We start from the raw sequence: 18,135 nt of genomic DNA on the forward strand, positions 1-18,135 counted from the left end.
CAACAACTAATCAATTATCAAGTTAATCAACAATCAATTAGATAGTCTATGAATTGTTCACAGACATTGTTGACCTAATAATTGTCCCAATCCTCTTTTGGAGCCTTTTAACAAATATTCTATTGTATTTTTGTAATCATTTATTTCAAAATTTTATTTATCTTTAAAATGTAAATTAACAAAATTCGGGAAAAAAAAAAAAAAAAAGTATAGGCCTTTTCACACTAGTGGAGGCCGGTGTTTTCGTCAAGGATGACGACAACGAAACTATTTCATCAACGAACACTTTTCATGACAATGATGAGACTATAACAAGCTAAAAACGTGTTTAGGAGAGAAAAATATAACGAGATTCATTCAAGTTTTCGTCTGACTAGACGAGAACGAGATGATTTTAGGTGTAGTTAGCCTGCATGTTAGTAGTGCCTGGTTGTGTCACTCATGTGACGTGCTGCGTCCTCCCACCCCCAACTCACCAGTGTCCTCTCCTCTCAAGGCTTGCACACACGATTTAAGATTTGTTTTCTTGTCTTGCCTAGAGAGAATATCCAATGTTGCTTTAGACTTTAAAGGTCTGTTCCGAGTGATCATCACACACTAAATGTAACTTGTAGCATTAGCATAGCATCCGCTTTCATGTTACTCTCGGACGACTTTTTTTACGTACACTTCGTGACGTCCAGGTGGTTATAATTATTTGAAAATACTGTTAAGTACCGTTTTCCTGCTGAGTGTGTATAATCATCAAGTTGGCGTTGTCCTTGTAGACATTATATTGACATAATATGTATATGATTGAGAGAGACATGGGTGCTATGCTTATTTAATTGTTTTTTTGTTTTTTTAACAAAGAATATGGTAGTTACAGTATGTGCATGTAGTAACTAGCGGTGCAACGGTTTGCGGTTCAAAGCCGAACTGTACGGTTCGCCCTGTATGGTTCAATACACCTTTATGAACCACGCCTTTTCCGTTTTGCAGTTAATGTATTCCGAACGCTTGTGGAATGAATTGATCGAGCTCTGTGTGCCTGTGTTTGACGTGAAGCACCGCTGTGGAGAAATTCCCGCCCCGCAAGTAAATGTCAGATCGCTGTCAAGCACCTGTGTAATAGAAGCCGAGTAACGCCCTCTCTCGCTTACGAGCGAAGTGAAAGTGAAACAAGAAAGGAAACAAATAGCTATGGCGAGCGGAGTGGAGAGACCGAATTTTGAGGAAGCACCGGCTTCTTTCAAATCTGCGGTGTGGCAACATTTTGGTTTCCCCATGGACTACAATGCGGAGGGAGAGATAATATTGAAGAAAAAAATAATTGCAAGCATTGCTCAGCGCTTGTTCCCCATGCTAATGGCAACACTTTTATAACTTGACTCCGGCACCTCAGCCGGCATTACCCACAGATATCACTTTCTCAGGGTAGGAAAACCCCGAAGATGACACCAGTGAAAACACACGGCGGGCTTCGGTAATTTACTTGCAACGCTTGACCCGCGTTACATTGTTCCCTCGCGGACATATTTCTCCAACAACGTAATCCCCGACATTTATGAAATGGCACGCAAAGCCATTGAAGATGATTTCGCTAAAGCACATAGTTTCGCCCTAACCACTGATAGTTGGAAGTTGGACGTCCCGTGCTACAGAGTGCTACTACCTAACTGTGACGGTCCACTATAATTCATACCTGTCAAATTGTACATTCTCGTCGTAATTTGTACAAGTGAGCACTCATTTTTAAATGTGTACGCCGTACGTTACGTTCAAAATCTGCACGTTTTTCGTGCATTACGGTTTTTTTTTCATCCGTTTGGATTTGGTCACCGTTTCTGCAACGAGACAATGCGTTGGTTGAATGACGCGAGAAAAGTCAGAGACTCGGAGAGCGAAGAGTGTTTGTTGAGACACTGTAGCAAACGCGATGCTAGGCTAGGTGGCTCCAATATTACCTGACTTAGCCGACAACATACAATCTACGCCTAGATATCTCATGCATATAGAACTACATGCGAAATGACAGACTCGGTAGCGTTAGTAAACAGCCGCCATTTTAGAGCAGTAAACTTCTCAGAAAGGCTCTGTTGTAGTAAACCTTACGAGCGTACCCAAGCAACTTTTTATCTAAAATACTCCTTAATCGGCAAAATCTTGACTTGAATCTATCTTTAAAGGATGAAACAGTTTTAAAATTTTCACATGTCGAAAGTAGACAGAAGGGAACTAATGCAAAAACGGGAGCAATTTTATCAACTTTAACGGTTGATTCACAACATTAAATGACCTCCAAACATAGCAAAGGTTACTACGTTTTTGGGTTTGTTTGTTTGTTTTTTTTTTAATTAAAAAAAAAACAAACAAACAAACAAACCATGAAAGGTATCACCAGTTACTTTGCTAAGTAACTTTTTTACTACTGTGTGTCTATTTCAGTAGTCAGTCACTACACTAGCCAAAGACCTAACAGGCATTTTATTTTTAACAGTCGAAAATGTTTTAAGTGTTTATTTCATTTTTTTAAATGCAAAATAAAGGCAGTTTTTAAAAGAAAAAGAAAAATGCAAAACGCAAACCGAATCGAAACCGTGATCCCAAAACCGAGGTTCAAACCGAACAGTGGGCTAACTGAACCGTTGCACCCCTACTAGTAACGTAGGTAAGATGTGGAGAAAAACCCTTGACATGAAAGAGAAAAACTGTTATCAGTTTTGATTCTGCACCCATAAACATGTTGGGAACCGCTTTCAGACCTAAAACAACAGATTTTTTTTCCCGGAATTGTTTATTAGTGTAATCACTGATTAATAGACTATCACAATTATCGTTTGTGGCAGCCCAACTTTAAACCCAAACCTGGGTTTGAACATTACACATGGCTTTAATTTGGTGTTGTCTTGACGGAAATACACACACATATATGCGTGCACTGCAGCAGATGTATTTACACACATTAGCACATACTGTTGGGGATTTGGGGCTTGCTAATTGCTAGCTTGTCATTTTAATTGCCTCTTCTCTTCCACACACACACGCACGCACGCACAAATAATCACACAGACACCTCCCTCCATTAATTTGGTTCTCAAATGAATGCAGAAGAACATTTTAAGGCTCATCCAATCAGAATACACGCTCATTTGAACTCGTATGTAAGCGTGAATGTGAGCACACCAACCCAAAATAAACCCCAAAAATCGTGTCACAGTGAATCATGTGCAACCTTGGCCATTCATCTCATGTTTGTAGGCACGCACACCCACACGCTGGGGGCCATGTTACCAGAGCTCATCGTTTCATTATTCAGTAGCCTTCTAATCTGCTCACACACATAACAAAACAGAAGATCAAGCACGGGTGCTCAAAACGTATTACAAATTCATTCTTTTAACTCAATGGTTTCCATTGACGGTCATAGACGTCTAATAACTGGGAGGGATGGCAGCGAATGACCTCTTCCAATTCTAATTCTATCGAGGTGAATAGCTTTAATTAGTTAAAAATGTTACTTTCAGCAAATTTGAGGTATTAACAAATGTAAAATATGTACCAGGGGTCCTGAGCGGGGATCATCTGGGCCCGGTGCCTGTCCTGCAGCAGCGTCTCCGTCTTTGTCAAGAGCAGGAGGCTGTGAGCGTTCTGGAGGCCATGGACTGGAGCAGCGCACCTCAGCAGTGCTGGCGAGGCCTGAGTGCCATCATCAACCACTTGCTAAAGTTGCCTCTGGATGCACAAACCGAGGGTGAGTCTCTGCCATTAACACCCCCCCCCCCACACACACACATCCACCATCACCACCAAAAACATATATTTCTGTCTTTTGTATGCATTCAGAGCAATTAGAAGCTGCATTGGCAACCTTTTACAACCCTCCCGCACCGCTTCCCGATAGCGTGATGGCAGACTATAAGGAGCCCGTCCACAAATACTCCAGACGCTTCTTCCACCACCTTGTCAGGTAAAGGTTGCTTGTTCAGGGTTTAGAGCAATGGCTCTTAGTAAAGATGCACCAATACCAGTATCGACAGGGGGGGCCGATCCGGCCCGAACTGGTGGTATCGGTATCGGCAAGTACCAACAAAGAGGGCACCGTTACAATTTACCGGTGCAGTACTACACTTGACCGCAGCCTTTTTTTCTCCTGACGCTCACTACACTTTCTGTTGTGTGATGAAACGTGATCACTTTTAATGCCAAGCAGCTATCGCTATTGGCCTGCTCCAGACCAATGAGAGCGGGCCAATAGCCGTTCTTAACCAATGGCGGGGCAGCTTTTTCATATGTAGGAAAAACAAACTCGGTGGTCTGGACATATTTCGTCTTATAATCTCCGTCGAGTACAATAACTGCATGCAAGATTTGCGGCTTGAAAGTTTCGAGAGGTGGATTTAAATCGGCCAGTTTCAATACCTCGAACCTGATAAAACATTTGAAGATGAAACGTGAACGAACACAAAGAGTTTAAGGCTACAACAGCAGCAACTGCTACCAAGAGAGAGGTCAGCTCACTTGGTCTACTTTACTTTTATTGTCTTTTACTGAAAGAAATGCCGGAGTAATTTGAGACCTTTTTCAAAAGTGCTGTAGAAGTAAGCTAAGATATGTTGCTATGTGTGTGTTGTTGCTGGTCCACAGAGAGAGAGGCTAATAGAGAGACAGGACGCTGTGGTCAATTATAATTACTTATAATTTCGTGAAAGTTGCACTTTTTGGCCATTGAGAGACAAAACTTAAGGTTTAAAAAAGTTTATTCATTCTTCATTTATTGTATTTATACTTTCTTACTGTTGGGCTAGTATTATACATGTTTTAATTTCACAAATTTAGCACTATTTTGGCCTTTGCGAGCCAAAGGTTTATTTAACTATTGTCACCCATAACAGGTATGCAATAAAAAGTTCTACTGGATTTCCTTTGTTTATATACAGTATAAATTTCAAACAAAGTGATATCGGTATCGGCATACTGCACAGTCAGGTATCGGTATCGGGGCCAAGAAAAGGTATTGGTGCAACACTAGTTCTTAGCCTTGCTAAAGGTACCGAACTCCACAAGTTTTACATGTGGATTATCTGAAACCCTTTGGAATTAGAAAATAAAGCAATTTTTTTCAAATTCAAAACCGATATATCTAAGCTAGCAGGCTAATAATTTAGCAAATTCTCATTCAAAAGTCTTCTCCTTTTCTTCTTTTGAGGGCATGTTTTATAAGCAGGTCAAAATTTGAGACCACACTGCCCATTGGTCTTTTGTATTCCCTCATACCAAGTGCGAGTCAACCTTCCACTGAACAAACCAGTTCCTACTCCCATCAGATCGAGGACTAGCATTTAAAAGGAATGGATTCAGCCTGTAAATTGGGAGCAAACAAGTCCAAAAACCTGGTCTTAAAAGCCAATTTGCCTAGATTTAATCGTAAGCGTACAAAAATAGGGGCTCTTCGCCGAACCCCTTAGACTTACTCACCGAACCCCTGGGGTTCAATAGAACCCAGTTTAACAACCACTGGTTTAGAGTATACATCTTGCACAATAAATTATTGCTATGGTGTAGGGCTTTTTTTGCACCAAGCAAATGATTTGAAGAGACTAAACAAACTCCCAAGAGACAACTTTTGAAAAATGATGAAAAGAAAAGTGACAAGACTGAGATAATGAGATAACGCTAAGAAGAGAATATGACAAAATGTATATAATGTAGTGCTGCAACGATTAATCGATTAACTCGAGTATTCGATTAGAAAAAAATATTCGAATTAAATTTTGTTGCTTCGAGTATTCCTTGAATTAAAATGGCGTTGTAATGGTTTATTTTGAAAGTGTTTACATTTAGTTTTATTGATTACCTGCCCTTTGGTCTGCCTCTTTTCACTTGGCTGAATCCCACTGCTCCCTGTTAAGACCAACGTAAGCTAAGTTTTTGTTTGAGCTAATCTTTTTTTAATGCATTCATGATTTAGTTTATAGACCCTACCCACGTGACGTCACAACTCCTTCCTCCTGACTGGTGCCGCCCAATTGTCCGTCAACACATCATGTTTCCCTGTTACGGCTACATACATTCCTCCTATTTACGACGTGTTTTTCTGCTCGTTAACATTAATAATCAAAATGGTGAAGGCGTGTGTGGCGGTCGGTTGCAATAACAGAGAAGATAGACGGAGAAGACGGAGAGACTTGAAGTTCTACCGGATTCCGAGAGACCCGGAGAGAAGAGAGCGAGATGGGCTGCTGCAATTCGACGAGAAAACTGGGCTCCAAACGATTACCACAGATTATGTAGTAGTCATTTTATATCTGGTAAGATGCATTTAATATATATTTAGAGGGTTTTGGGCTGACAACCACAATTAAGATCATTGCTAGGCTAATCGCCGACAACATACACGTATGTATGCAGTGAGAGTGCTATCGCTAAACCATATAAACATTAAAAGCCCTAACTTCATTGACAAACGACATGAAATACATTAGACTTGACAGTGGATGTTAGCAATAACAAAAGATTTTGAATTGAAAATTTCGTAACTCACCTTTCCAAGCACAAGATAGATTCCTGCCGAATTTTCGTGGACGAGGACCTGTTTCACCCAACCAGCAACGAAGTATTTATAAGCCTCCAAGCTCTTAAAGTTTTTCAAACTTTCGTGAGAATAGGCTGATTTTGTGTGGACAAGATAGTTGTACAGTTCAGGGTAGCTAGCAGATGTCAGGCAAATACGGCGGAGACAGCGGGTCGAAAAACATCGATTTAGGCATCAAATATGGATCTGGCGAATGGATAAACTGAAGCTTTTCCACATAACGCCTTTTATGCAACGCATCAAGTGAGTTTACGGCATCCGAAAGCACCGGGTCTTCCATGAAATGCATTATAAATTGCTCGATCAATTGAGACCATTGATAATACAGACACAAAATGACGGACAAGTGGGCGGAACCATACAGCGAGCACGTGATTTTGTGACGTCGGTGGGTAGGGTCTATAGGTATATTCAGCCGTTGTTTGTGGGAATATGTGGCTGAACCATTTGTTAAGAGCATATTAAAAAAAAAAAATTTTTTTTTAAGTTAGCATTTTATAGTATTTAAGCTAGCGGAATTTTTCTGTGTAAGCCAATTGTTCTTTTGGTGTACATAGATCCTCATTTTTATTTTTATTTTTTGTACCGTTTCAGGCTCAGCTCGGGTATTTTAATTTTTCATGTCCCTTATCCGATTAATCGATTATTTGAACTAACCAGTCCATCGAATAATCGACTACTAAAATATTCAATAGCTGCAGCCCTAATATAATACTTAATGTAGTACAATTTTTTTTTTCAGGTAAATTGATGCACTTTGTCTTTTCTGTAACCTATTAACATTGTGTTAATCAAATCATTCTTTATTCTATGTTGAGCTACCGGTATATTTCTTTCTTTCTTTATTTTTTTCTTAACGGTAATAAGGATACAATGTTAAGCAGAGGTGTGCTATTGACAATTTTATAAAGGTTTTGAGAAAAAATTGTCTTGGTCAAAAAGAAAAGTGGTACTACATTTAAAATCCATACAGTTAGCAAAATAATTAAATTATTATAAGATTCTCATTAGCTGTTGACAAATACCGGATGTCATCTTTCAAATAACTACACCAAAACTTGGTGCTGCGGTATTGACGAAGAAGTACAGGACAAAAACGAGGCATCAGAAACTGACTCCATTTTGGAGCCTTTTCAAGCGGTGTCTACCGATGCATATTTCAAACACGGAGCACCTGTTTGCGCCGTCCTTTCATCCCGGCATCTGTCGGTGTGCGTTTGACTTAAACAGACACCGTTGTTAGCGCCCGCCGGCGTGAGCATCTCCTCTCTTATCACGCACCTGCATTCTTTCTCTCTCTGTCCACATCAAATGGAGGAGGACACACACCCATTGAGCATCTCTTCCCTTGTTTGTTTTATCGTTGGCTCTTGACTATAGGAATCAAGTTTAGCTGTTTGGAAGCATGCTCTCTATATGTTTCAAACGCTCCTTCAATGTCCTATACTTTGTGTTTTCAACTGATGGTGAGCATTTTTGGGCTGGTATTTCACATTAAATTCTATCCTTTTCATTGTCTTTTCAGACACGATCGTTTGGAAAAGGCCTTTCTACTCGCTATTGATTTGCAAGACAAAGATCTTTTCATGGTGAGCCACAGTTATTTTACTACAGCTTTGAAAGTTTTGGTTTTTTCAAACTTATGTTATGGAGGAGTGTATTCGAGTCAAGTTACTCAAAAAAAAGTTTAATGATTCCATCTACCTGAAATTTTCGGAGTACAAGTCGCACCTGAGTATAAGTCGCACCAGCCATTAAATGCCCAACGAAGAGGAAAAAAAACATATACACTCACCTGCCACTTTATTAGGTACACCATGCTAGTAACAGGTTTGACCCCCTTTTGCCTTCAGAACTGCCTCAATTCTTCGTGGCATAGATTCAACAAGGTGCTGGAAGCATTCCTCAGAGAGTTTGGTCCATATTAACATGATGACATCACACAGTTGGTGCAGATTTGTCGGCTGCACTTCCATGATGCGAATCTCCCGTTTCACCACATCCCAAAGTTGCTCTATTGGATTGAGATCTGATGACTGTGGAGGCCATTTGAGTACAGTGAACTCATTGTCATGTTCAAGAAACCAGTCTGAGATGATTCCAGCTTTATGATTTGGCGCATTATCCTGCTGAAAGTAGCCATCAGAAGTTGGGTACATTGTGGTCATAAAGGGATGGACATGGTCAGCAGCAATACTCAGGTAGGCTGTGGCGTTCCAACGATGCTCAATTGGTACCAAGGGGCCCACAGTGTGCCAAGAAAATATTGCCCACACCATTACACCACCCCCAACAGCCTGAACCGTTGATACAAGGCAGGATGGAGCCATGGTTTCATGTTGTTGACGCCAAATTCTGACCCTACCATCCGAATGTCGCAGCAGAAATCAAGACTCATCAGACCAGGCAACGTTTTTCCAATCTTCTATTGTCCAATTTTGATGAGCTTGTGCAAATTGTAGCCTCAGTTTCCTGTTCTTAACTGAAAGGAGTGGCACCCGGCGTGGTCTTCTGCTGCTGTAGCCCATCTGCCTCAAAGTTCGACGTACTGTGCGTTCAGAGATGCTCTTCTGCCTACCTTGGTTGTAACGGGTGGTTATTTGAGTCACTGTTGCCTTTCTATCAGCTCGAACCAGTCTGGCCATTCTCCTCTGACCTCTGGCATCAACAAGGCATTTCCGCCCACAGAACTGCCGCTCACTGGATATTTTTTCTTTTTCGGACCGTTCTCTGTTAACCCTAGAGATGGTTGTGCGTGAAAATCCCAGTAGATCAGCAGTGTCTGAAATACTCAGACCAGCCCTTCTGGCACCAACAACCATGCCACGTTCTAAGTCACTCAAATCACCTTTCTTCCCCATACTGATGCTCGGTTTGAACTGCAGGGGATTGTCTTAAACCATGTCTACATGCCTAAATGCACTGAGTTGCTGCCATGTGATTGGCTGATTAGAAATTAAGTGTTAACGAGCAGTTGGACAGGTGTACCTAATAAAGTGGCCGGTGAGTGTATAAGTCGCACTGGAGTATAAGTCGCATTTTGGGGGGAAACTGCTAAAATCCAACAAATAGATATGTCATCTTGAAAGGCAATATAATATAAAAATACAATAGAGAACAACATGCTGAATAAGTGTACAGTATGATGTTACATGATGCGTGAACAACGAAATGCGACTATACTGTCCTCACCAGGACGCTACGGCTCAGTCCTGGCTATACAGCGAGCTAAACTCCCAATTGACGATGCTGAACGTCCGTATAATTTGCTAAATCAGTTTCGTCCTCGGTACCAAACAGGTTCGCATCAACGTAAATAAATGATAATTAGCCTCTATTACAGTAATGACACAAACGGTTAGCATGCGTTCGCTAGCGTTCGCACATCGTTCAAACAACCACACAACTGGCTCTAAGTGTCCGATCGCGGGTGGAAAACATACAACAACAACAGAAAAGATGATACACACAGGCGTTGCCTCTGTAGAGATATTTTAAAAGCATGAACAATGAATGTAGGTTCGCAGCAGTGTTTCTCTCTCTCTCGCCCACTCGCTCAGAGACGCTGCGTAGCTGTCGGTCTTCTTCTGGCATGTGAGCGCTCTTCTTCGCGTAACCCGAACGTGTGCATTTAAGAGTTATTCCGATAACTATAGCATAAAGAACATGCTAACAAGTTTACCAAACCAACACCAAAATATCATGTAAAATGATATCATAATGTGTTATGATATCAGCCAAATTGTTATTAGCCAAACTATGAAAAAAACTGTGACTTATACTTATAGTCCGAAAAATACGGTACTCAAAAATCACCACTATTTTTGTTTGTTTTTCAAGGGGCGCATGTAATGCCAAATGAACTGTTTTGAGCTTTTAACCAAGTTAAAAACAAATCCGAAGTGATTTTCTCAACCATTCACATATATTTGACAAATATTCGAATCTCTTCTCTTTGCTGGTGGGAGCTGCTGAAATGCTCGGTCCAGCAAAGCACCTCCTTTCATGCATAGCACCGCCCCTGCTTTGTTGTGTGTAGTGTTCAACCTATTCCGGCGGAGAGTAGTAGCTAATGTGACAGCATAGCTAACCCTTAGCAACTGTGTAAACTACTAAGTTGGAGCGTAACGCCCACTCAATCAAGTGATTTTCAAAATGTTGATGAGGAAATGTATATTTAGATGCAAAGAAGGGTGTCCACTTTTCACACTGTCAGAAGACAATACGCTTCATCAGCAGTGGTCGGATTTTGTGATCTGCTATATCTGCGCAAGCCATTTTTACAGAGGACTGCTTTCAAAACAAAAGCTCATTTGAGAGTGGACTGATAAGCAGATTTTCACTTAAAGAGAATGCTATCCCATTTCTCAAGAGCACTCCAATGAGCACAGGTAAGCTAAAGTCATTGTTCGCTATGGAAATATCAACATTTCCGTCAGTGTAAACTACAGTAGCTAGTTTACACTATAGTCTTAAATTACATTTGTATGTTTTTGGCGTAAATAAATATCCTCATAGTTGGACTGAAGCAACGTTTTTTTAAACGACAGGTTTTGCGGTTTTGAGGTTCTGGAGTCTATATGTACTGCCAGCCTTCATAGGTTTGCGGAGATAATTATTTCCAGTCACCAATGAAAATACAAGAAGGCATGTTTCTAGCTTTTGTGGCTATCTCAACCAGTATAACACATTCACAAGTTGTTGTGCCAATATTTAACTGTCCACCAGAATTTAGTTTAGCTACTGTCCCAGGCAAAAGCACTATTGTAAATGTAACGTTCTCTAATTTGCTCAAAAACACCAGGATCACGTAGTGAAGGGGACCTGTGGGAGTCCCATTTCGAGCCGTTTTAAACAACCAGGAAGCTAAGACAATTTTCTATCAAGTCAGGTATGAAATGTATAGCTTTCACAAATCAACTCAAAGTAGTGTTGTGCTTTAGAATGATCACAGTATATGCCTGAAAAATATGAAATTCCCCCATTTATAGGCACTCATGTATACAAATATTACAGTATTTACAGTACATTTTCTATACATTGGTGCTTCCAATTTTTGTCAATTATAAATTTGTTTGAATTCTCACAGAGGGGTTATAAATTAAAGGGAAAAAATGATTACTTCAATGAGGATTTCACTGGCAGAGAATGTTCCCTGTCAGGGGTTGTTCAATGTCTTTAGTTTTATTTGCGTTTAAACTTCACCTGAAGAGCTCAAACTGTAAAGCAGACAGTGCTTAAATTTCATAATTATTATTATTATTAGAGGTGTTCGAAATTTCTCACCTGAAGAGCTCAAACTGTAAAGCAGACAGTGCTTAAATTTCATAATTATTATAATTATTAGAGGTGTGCGAAATTTCCGATTTTTAGATTATTCGCGATTCGGGCCGTGCAAGATTCGAGAACGATTCACAAACATCCAAATTCCGATTATTGAAATATGTCAAGTAAAGCGGAACTAAAACACAGTCAGTGCGATCTTCGGGACGCAGTGAGAGTAAACATCATGCTTGTCATTACCTGGCCAATGCTCAACTCACGGCTCTGGCTCAACTCATGCCGCTAGATAAAAAAAACAATAATACCTGACTGCTGCCGACAGCCGCTACAAGCTACGTCCATATCATGTTACGGTAGATAATAGATATCATATGTATACAGAACTAGATACAAAATGACAGACTCAATGGCGTTAGTGTATTGAAACTAGATGCGAAATGACAGACTTGCCGGCGTTGGTAAACAGCCGCCATCTTAAAGCAGGAGACTTCTCTAGAAGGCTCTGTTGTAGCGAATTTAATTAACTTTTTATCTAAAATACTCCTGCATTGGCAAAATCTTAACTTGAAACTATCTTTAAAACAGTTTAAAACTTTCACATGGCTAAAGTAGACAGAAGGGAAATTATGGATTAAACAACTTTAACGGTTGATTGACAACATTAATTAAATTAGAATGGGGACTTGAATATTTTATTTACTGTTTTGAACTGTTAACTTGATACTGAAATAGTCGTTTATTTAAGCCTGAGAGGCTTTTTGTACAATTTTTGTAACTAATGTAAGAAACATTGAAAGCAGCTAATAACTTGGGGGGTTTATGGGTGTCATCACTAATCGATTTATAAGCGAATCGTTGTCTCTGAATCGTAATCGAATAGGTGCCCAAAGATTCCCACCTCTAATTATTATATTTTCTGGTGCCTGTAGCTGGGGGTTGGACCGCCAAGGCCCCGCCTTTGGCTGATGCCCAACTCCCTATGCACCCGAACCCTTTGGCCCCTCCCACAGGTGGTGAGCCCATGGGAAGGGGGACTTACGTTGCCTTTTCGGGCTGTGCTCGGCCCGTCCCCATGGGTACAGGCCCGGCCACCAAACGCCGACCTTCGAGCCTCACCTCCAGGCCTGACTCCAAAGAAGGTCCCGGTAATCAGTGTCCGGGCAAGGGAAACCTGGATCCCTCACCTATAGTCACGAGCTGTGGCGTTGTGTTTGTACGGTTTGGGGGTACTCTTGTCGACTTACTCTAGTTTTCTACAGGTTACACAGTCATGCCAACAGAGATGGAACGCTTGAATGTGGATCTTCAGCTCATCAACATTGAACAACAAATGTTGATCATACTGTAATGTCCTTAACGGCTGGATATAAGCGGAGACTAAAATCAAATGCTTTTCCAACTATTTTCCGTCACAAGAAGCCTCAACGCGCTCGGATAGCGAGTGAAATGCGCGCAATAAAGCACCAAAGACAAGAAAATGCTGGCCGCTCTCTTAAGCAGTCAAGCCGCTCCTGTCGCTACAGCGGTAGGTGAACCTTCGGGCGTACTTCTAGTCACAGAGGAAGCTAATAATTCACATCTACTGTCAGTTCATCAGGCAGTAAGTGTTTCAGTTCAGGCCCGGTGACGTCACCGCGCTGCGACGTCAACAAGAATGGCGACCTATCACTTAAAATAATTTTACAAAATTTTATTAAAATGAAAACATTAAGAGGGGTTTTAATATCAAATTATTATAACTCATACTAACATTTATCTTTTAAGAATTACTTGTCTTTAAGATCGAGGATCCCTTTAAGCAGTGGGGTGGGTGGGTGGATGGATGGATGGATGGATGGATGGATGGATGGATGGAGGGAGGGAGGGAGGGGCGGAGGAAGGAAGGAAGGAATGGATTTTTTTTCATGTACTAGCTTAAAGCCAAGAATGTTGTAATTCAGTATTCTAATTTACATATAAGCAATTAGGAGGATCATTTGGAAGAACTAATTAAAAACAAAAGTGTACTTCAAGGCAATAAATTTCAATAACATTTTCGATTTCAAACTGCTGAAATAGTATTTAATTTGTACAAAGTAATTTTAAAAATAATGTATATACTGTCTATATAAAGAGTATGTTACCATACTTCCTTTACCATTCGTCCCCAAAAATAATGGCCCCTTACCTCCCCTTGACGCTCATTGCAGTTGAGTAACCCCTATTTCCGGAAATTTGTTAATTATCAGCAAGCGTTTTTGTGAATGGCAGCAGCTGCCTGCCTGCATAAAGTGATCCAATCCAGATCAGTGACACAATAAGGTGAGTTAATGACACTTTTGGGCTGTGTTCCCTCTCATTGGTCTCATCGCTAACACAAAATGGCCTACAATGAAGGTGCGCCGCCACCTGAGTTTCACATGAAGTACAAGAGGCTCTGCTGTCATTGTGCAACCTCTCTTCTCTCTTGCCGCTCCATTCACGCCGGCGGCCTCGTTACTCCCATTTGCATTTGACTTGTAACCCATTCAAGTGTCGAGGGAGCAGGTGTGACGGACGTCTTTTCAGTGCCTTTCTTCCACTCCACGCTGAAATGCTCCTCCATGCGGCGGACCCCCTTCTTTTTTTTTTTTTTTTTTTTTTTTTTTTTTCATCCGGCGGGGCCCCCTTTTGCTCAGAAATACTAATACGCAAGAAAAGGTGGAGCCCGGGCTGCAGACCTTGAAAGAACGAAGTGAAGGAGGATGTTTAGCGCAGTGAAAGGCGGTGTTGCGGAAGTAAAGAGGAAAGAGGTAGTCAGTGCATGGTATACAAGAATGTCAGATATCTCGAAATCTCAAATAAATGGAAACATGTATTAATTTATTGACTGCCATTGACGGTAATAGATGTTCAATCTCTATTTTCTTGGATAACTGCCAGACCCTCCATTCAAAATGGATTGAGCATCTGTCGCCATCAATGGCATTTAATGAGTTCAGTGTGAAACTAATAAGTTTTTCTCATTTTTTTGTAACAGATTTTGTAATATCGTCAAATACCGTATCGTTGTGCAAAGAATCGATATTATATCGTATCGTCATGAAATTGGTGATTTACACCCCTAATTCTCATTTGCACCTTTTTCCCTTACATTGCAAATATTATATTCACACCAACGTATTTTTTGGGCTACAATTCACACCTGAGTATAAGTCGCACCAGCCATAAAATGCCCAAGGAAGAGGAAAAAAACATATAAGTCGCATCGGAGTATGACCCTACTATTTTGGGGGGAAATTTACTTGATAAAATCCAACACATCGAACAGATATGTCATCTTGAAAGGCAATTTAATATAAAAATACAATAGAGAACAACATGCTGAATAAGTGTGCAGTATGATGTTACATGATGCATGAACAACGAAATGCGAATATAGTGTCCTCACCAGGACGCTACGGCTCGGTCCTCGCTATAAAGCAATCTAAACTCCCAAATGACGATGCTGGACGTCCGTATAATTTAATGAATCAATTTCGTCCTCGATACCAAACAGGTTTGCATCAACATAAATAAATGATAATTAGGTGCTATTACAGCAATGACACAAACGGTTAGCATGCTCTCGCCAGCATTAGCACATCGTTCAAACAACCACACAACTGGCTCTAAGTGTCCGATCGCGGGTGGAAAACACAACAACAACAACAACAATAAAGATGATACACACGGGCGTTGCCTCTGTAGGGATATTTTACAAGCATAAACAATGAACGTAGGTTCGCAGCCATGTTTCTCTCTCGCAAGCTCGCCCACTCACTCAGAGCTGCATAGCTGTCAGTCTTCTTCTGGCGTGTGAGCGCTCTTCTTCACGTAAACAAGTGCGAGTGCGCCCCCACGTGGGCGTGAAAGCGCCACAAACTAAAAGCATGCATTTCAATATAAAAAAGTCAATAATACAATTGAACACACATTGCCAAAGGCAGAACACGAACGTGGCCATAGCTATTAAGAGTTATTCAGATAACTATAAAATAAAGAACATGCTAACAAGTTTACCAAACCATCAGTGTCACTCCAAAACACCAAAATAACATGTGAAATGATATCATAATGTGTTAATAATTTCACACATAAGTCGCTCCTGAGTGTAAGTTGCACCCTAAGCCAAACTATGATAAAAACTGCGACTTATAGTCCGAAAAATACGGTAACTTTCGCAGAAAAAGTGTTAGCCGTCAACGAACCTGAAATGCGTATTTTTGAATGTGGCGTGTTTACTTTATCATTCCTTCATTCATTTTCCACGCCGCTTTTCCTCACGAAGGTCCTGGAGCCTATCAAATATAATTAGTGCTTGATATAAAAAGTACACTTTGTTGTCAATTGTTTTCCATTGGGCAACATAAACATCCACAGCAACCAAGGGCACTAACTTACAGTGCCTTGCAAAAGTATTCAGCCCCCTTGAATCTTGCAACCTTTCGCCACATGTCAGGCTTCAAACATAAAGATATGAAATTTAATTTTTTTGTCAAGAATCAACAACAAGTGGGACACAATCGTGAAGTGGAACAACATTTATTGGATAATTTAAACTTTTTTAACAAATAAAAAACTGAAAAGTGGGGCGTGCAATATTATTCGCCCCCTTTACTTTCAGTGCAGCAAACTCACTCCAGAAGTTCAGTGAGGATCTCTGAATGATCCAATGTTGTCCTAAATGACCGATGATGATAAATAGAATCCACCTGTGTGTAATCAAGTCTCCGTATAAATGCACCTGCTCTGTGATAGTCTCAGGGTTCCGTTTAAAGTGCAGAGAGCATTATGAAAACCAAGGAACACACCAGGCAGGTCCGAGATACTGTTGTGGAGAAGTTTAAAGCCGGATTTGGATACAAAAAGATTTCCCAAGCTTTAAACATCTCAAGGAGCACTGTGCAAGCCATCATATTGAAATGGAAGGAGCATCAGACCACTGCAAATCTACCAAGACCCGGCCGTCCTTCCAAACTTTCTTCTAAAACAAGGAGAAAACTGATCAGAGATGCAGCCAAGAGGCCCATGATCACTCTGGATGAACTGCAGAGATCTACAGCTGAGGTGGGAGAGTTTGTCCATAGGACAACAATCAGTCGTACTCTGCACAAATCTGGCCTTTATGGAAGAGTGGCAAGAAGAAAGCCATTTCTCAAAGATATCCATAAAAAGTCTCGTTTAAAGTTTGCCACAAGCCACCTGGGAAACACACCAAACATGTGGAAGAAGGTGCTCTGGTCAGATGAAACCAAAATTGAACCTTTTGGCCACAATGCAAAATGATTTGTTTGGCGTAAAAGCAACACAGCTCATCACCCTGAACACACCATCCCCACTGTCAAACATGGTGGTGGCAGCATCATGGTTTGGGCCTGCTTTTCTTCAGCAGGGACAGGGAAGATGGTTAAAATTGACGGGAAGATGGATGCAGCCAAATACAGGAACATTCTGGAAGAAAACCTGTTGGTATCTGCACAAGACCTGAGACTGGGACGGAGATTTATCTTCCAACAGGACAATGATCCAAAACATAAAGCCAAATCTACAATGGAATGGTTCAAAAATAAACGTATCCAGGTGTTAGAATGGCCAAGTCAAAGTCCAGACCTGAATCCAATCGAGAATCTGTGGAAAGAGCTGAAGACTGCTGTTCACAAACACTCTCCATCCAACCTCACTGAGCTCGAGCTGTTTCACAAGGAAGAATGGGCAAGAATGTCAGTCTCTCGATGTGCAAAACTGATAGAAACATACCCCAAGCGACTTGCAGCTGTAATTGGAGCAAAAGGTGGCGCTACAAAGTATTAACGCAAGGGGGCCGAATAATATTGCACGCCCCACTTTTCAGTTTTTTATTTGTTAAAAAAGTTTAAATTATCCAATAAATTTTGTTCCACTTCACGAGTGTGTCCCACTTGTTGTTGATTCTTGACAAAAATTAAAATTTTATATCTTTATGTTTGAAGCCTGAAATGTGGCGAAAGGTTGCAAGGTTCAAGGGGGCCGAATACTTTTGCAAGGCACTGTATTTACTGAAATATTGCTGTAAAAAAGTTAAAAAGAAAAGTTCTAATAGATTGGATGTCCATTGCCATCAAAGGCAGCCAATGCGTGGCTCAATCGGGTTTTCAGAGCAAGTGAGGCAGTTTGTAACGTGTTATTCTGAAGCACAAGAGAACACGTCCGATTTTCATCTTACAGCAGCTAACTGGTGGATATTTTGAAACTTGTCAGCTAATCAGAAGGCGTTTATTGAGTGGTAGATAAAACCAAAC

General features: G+C 40.8%; 1 protein-coding gene across 15 annotated transcripts in view; it reads left to right on the forward strand.

Annotated features, from left to right (window-relative positions):
• Window positions 1-18,135, forward strand: part of wdpcp (WD repeat containing planar cell polarity effector) — a 231,328-nt gene that overhangs the window by 173,108 nt on the left and 40,085 nt on the right. For 12 of the 15 annotated variants that reach the window (XM_057847347.1, XM_057847344.1, XM_057847345.1 and 9 more), the window contains 3 exons: window positions 3,545-3,733; window positions 3,826-3,949; window positions 8,100-8,163. In XM_057847347.1, the coding sequence (XP_057703330.1) occupies window positions 3,545-3,733; window positions 3,826-3,949; window positions 8,100-8,163 (377 nt within the window). The remainder of the gene's footprint in view (window positions 1-3,544; window positions 3,734-3,825; window positions 3,950-8,099; window positions 8,164-18,135) is intronic. The other 3 variants (XR_009064525.1, XR_009064524.1, XR_009064523.1) reach the window with 1 other exon arrangement.

This window comes from Corythoichthys intestinalis, chromosome 10 (genome assembly GCF_030265065.1).
Source record: "Corythoichthys intestinalis isolate RoL2023-P3 chromosome 10, ASM3026506v1, whole genome shotgun sequence".
Lineage (NCBI taxonomy): Eukaryota > Metazoa > Chordata > Actinopteri > Syngnathiformes > Syngnathidae > Corythoichthys > Corythoichthys intestinalis.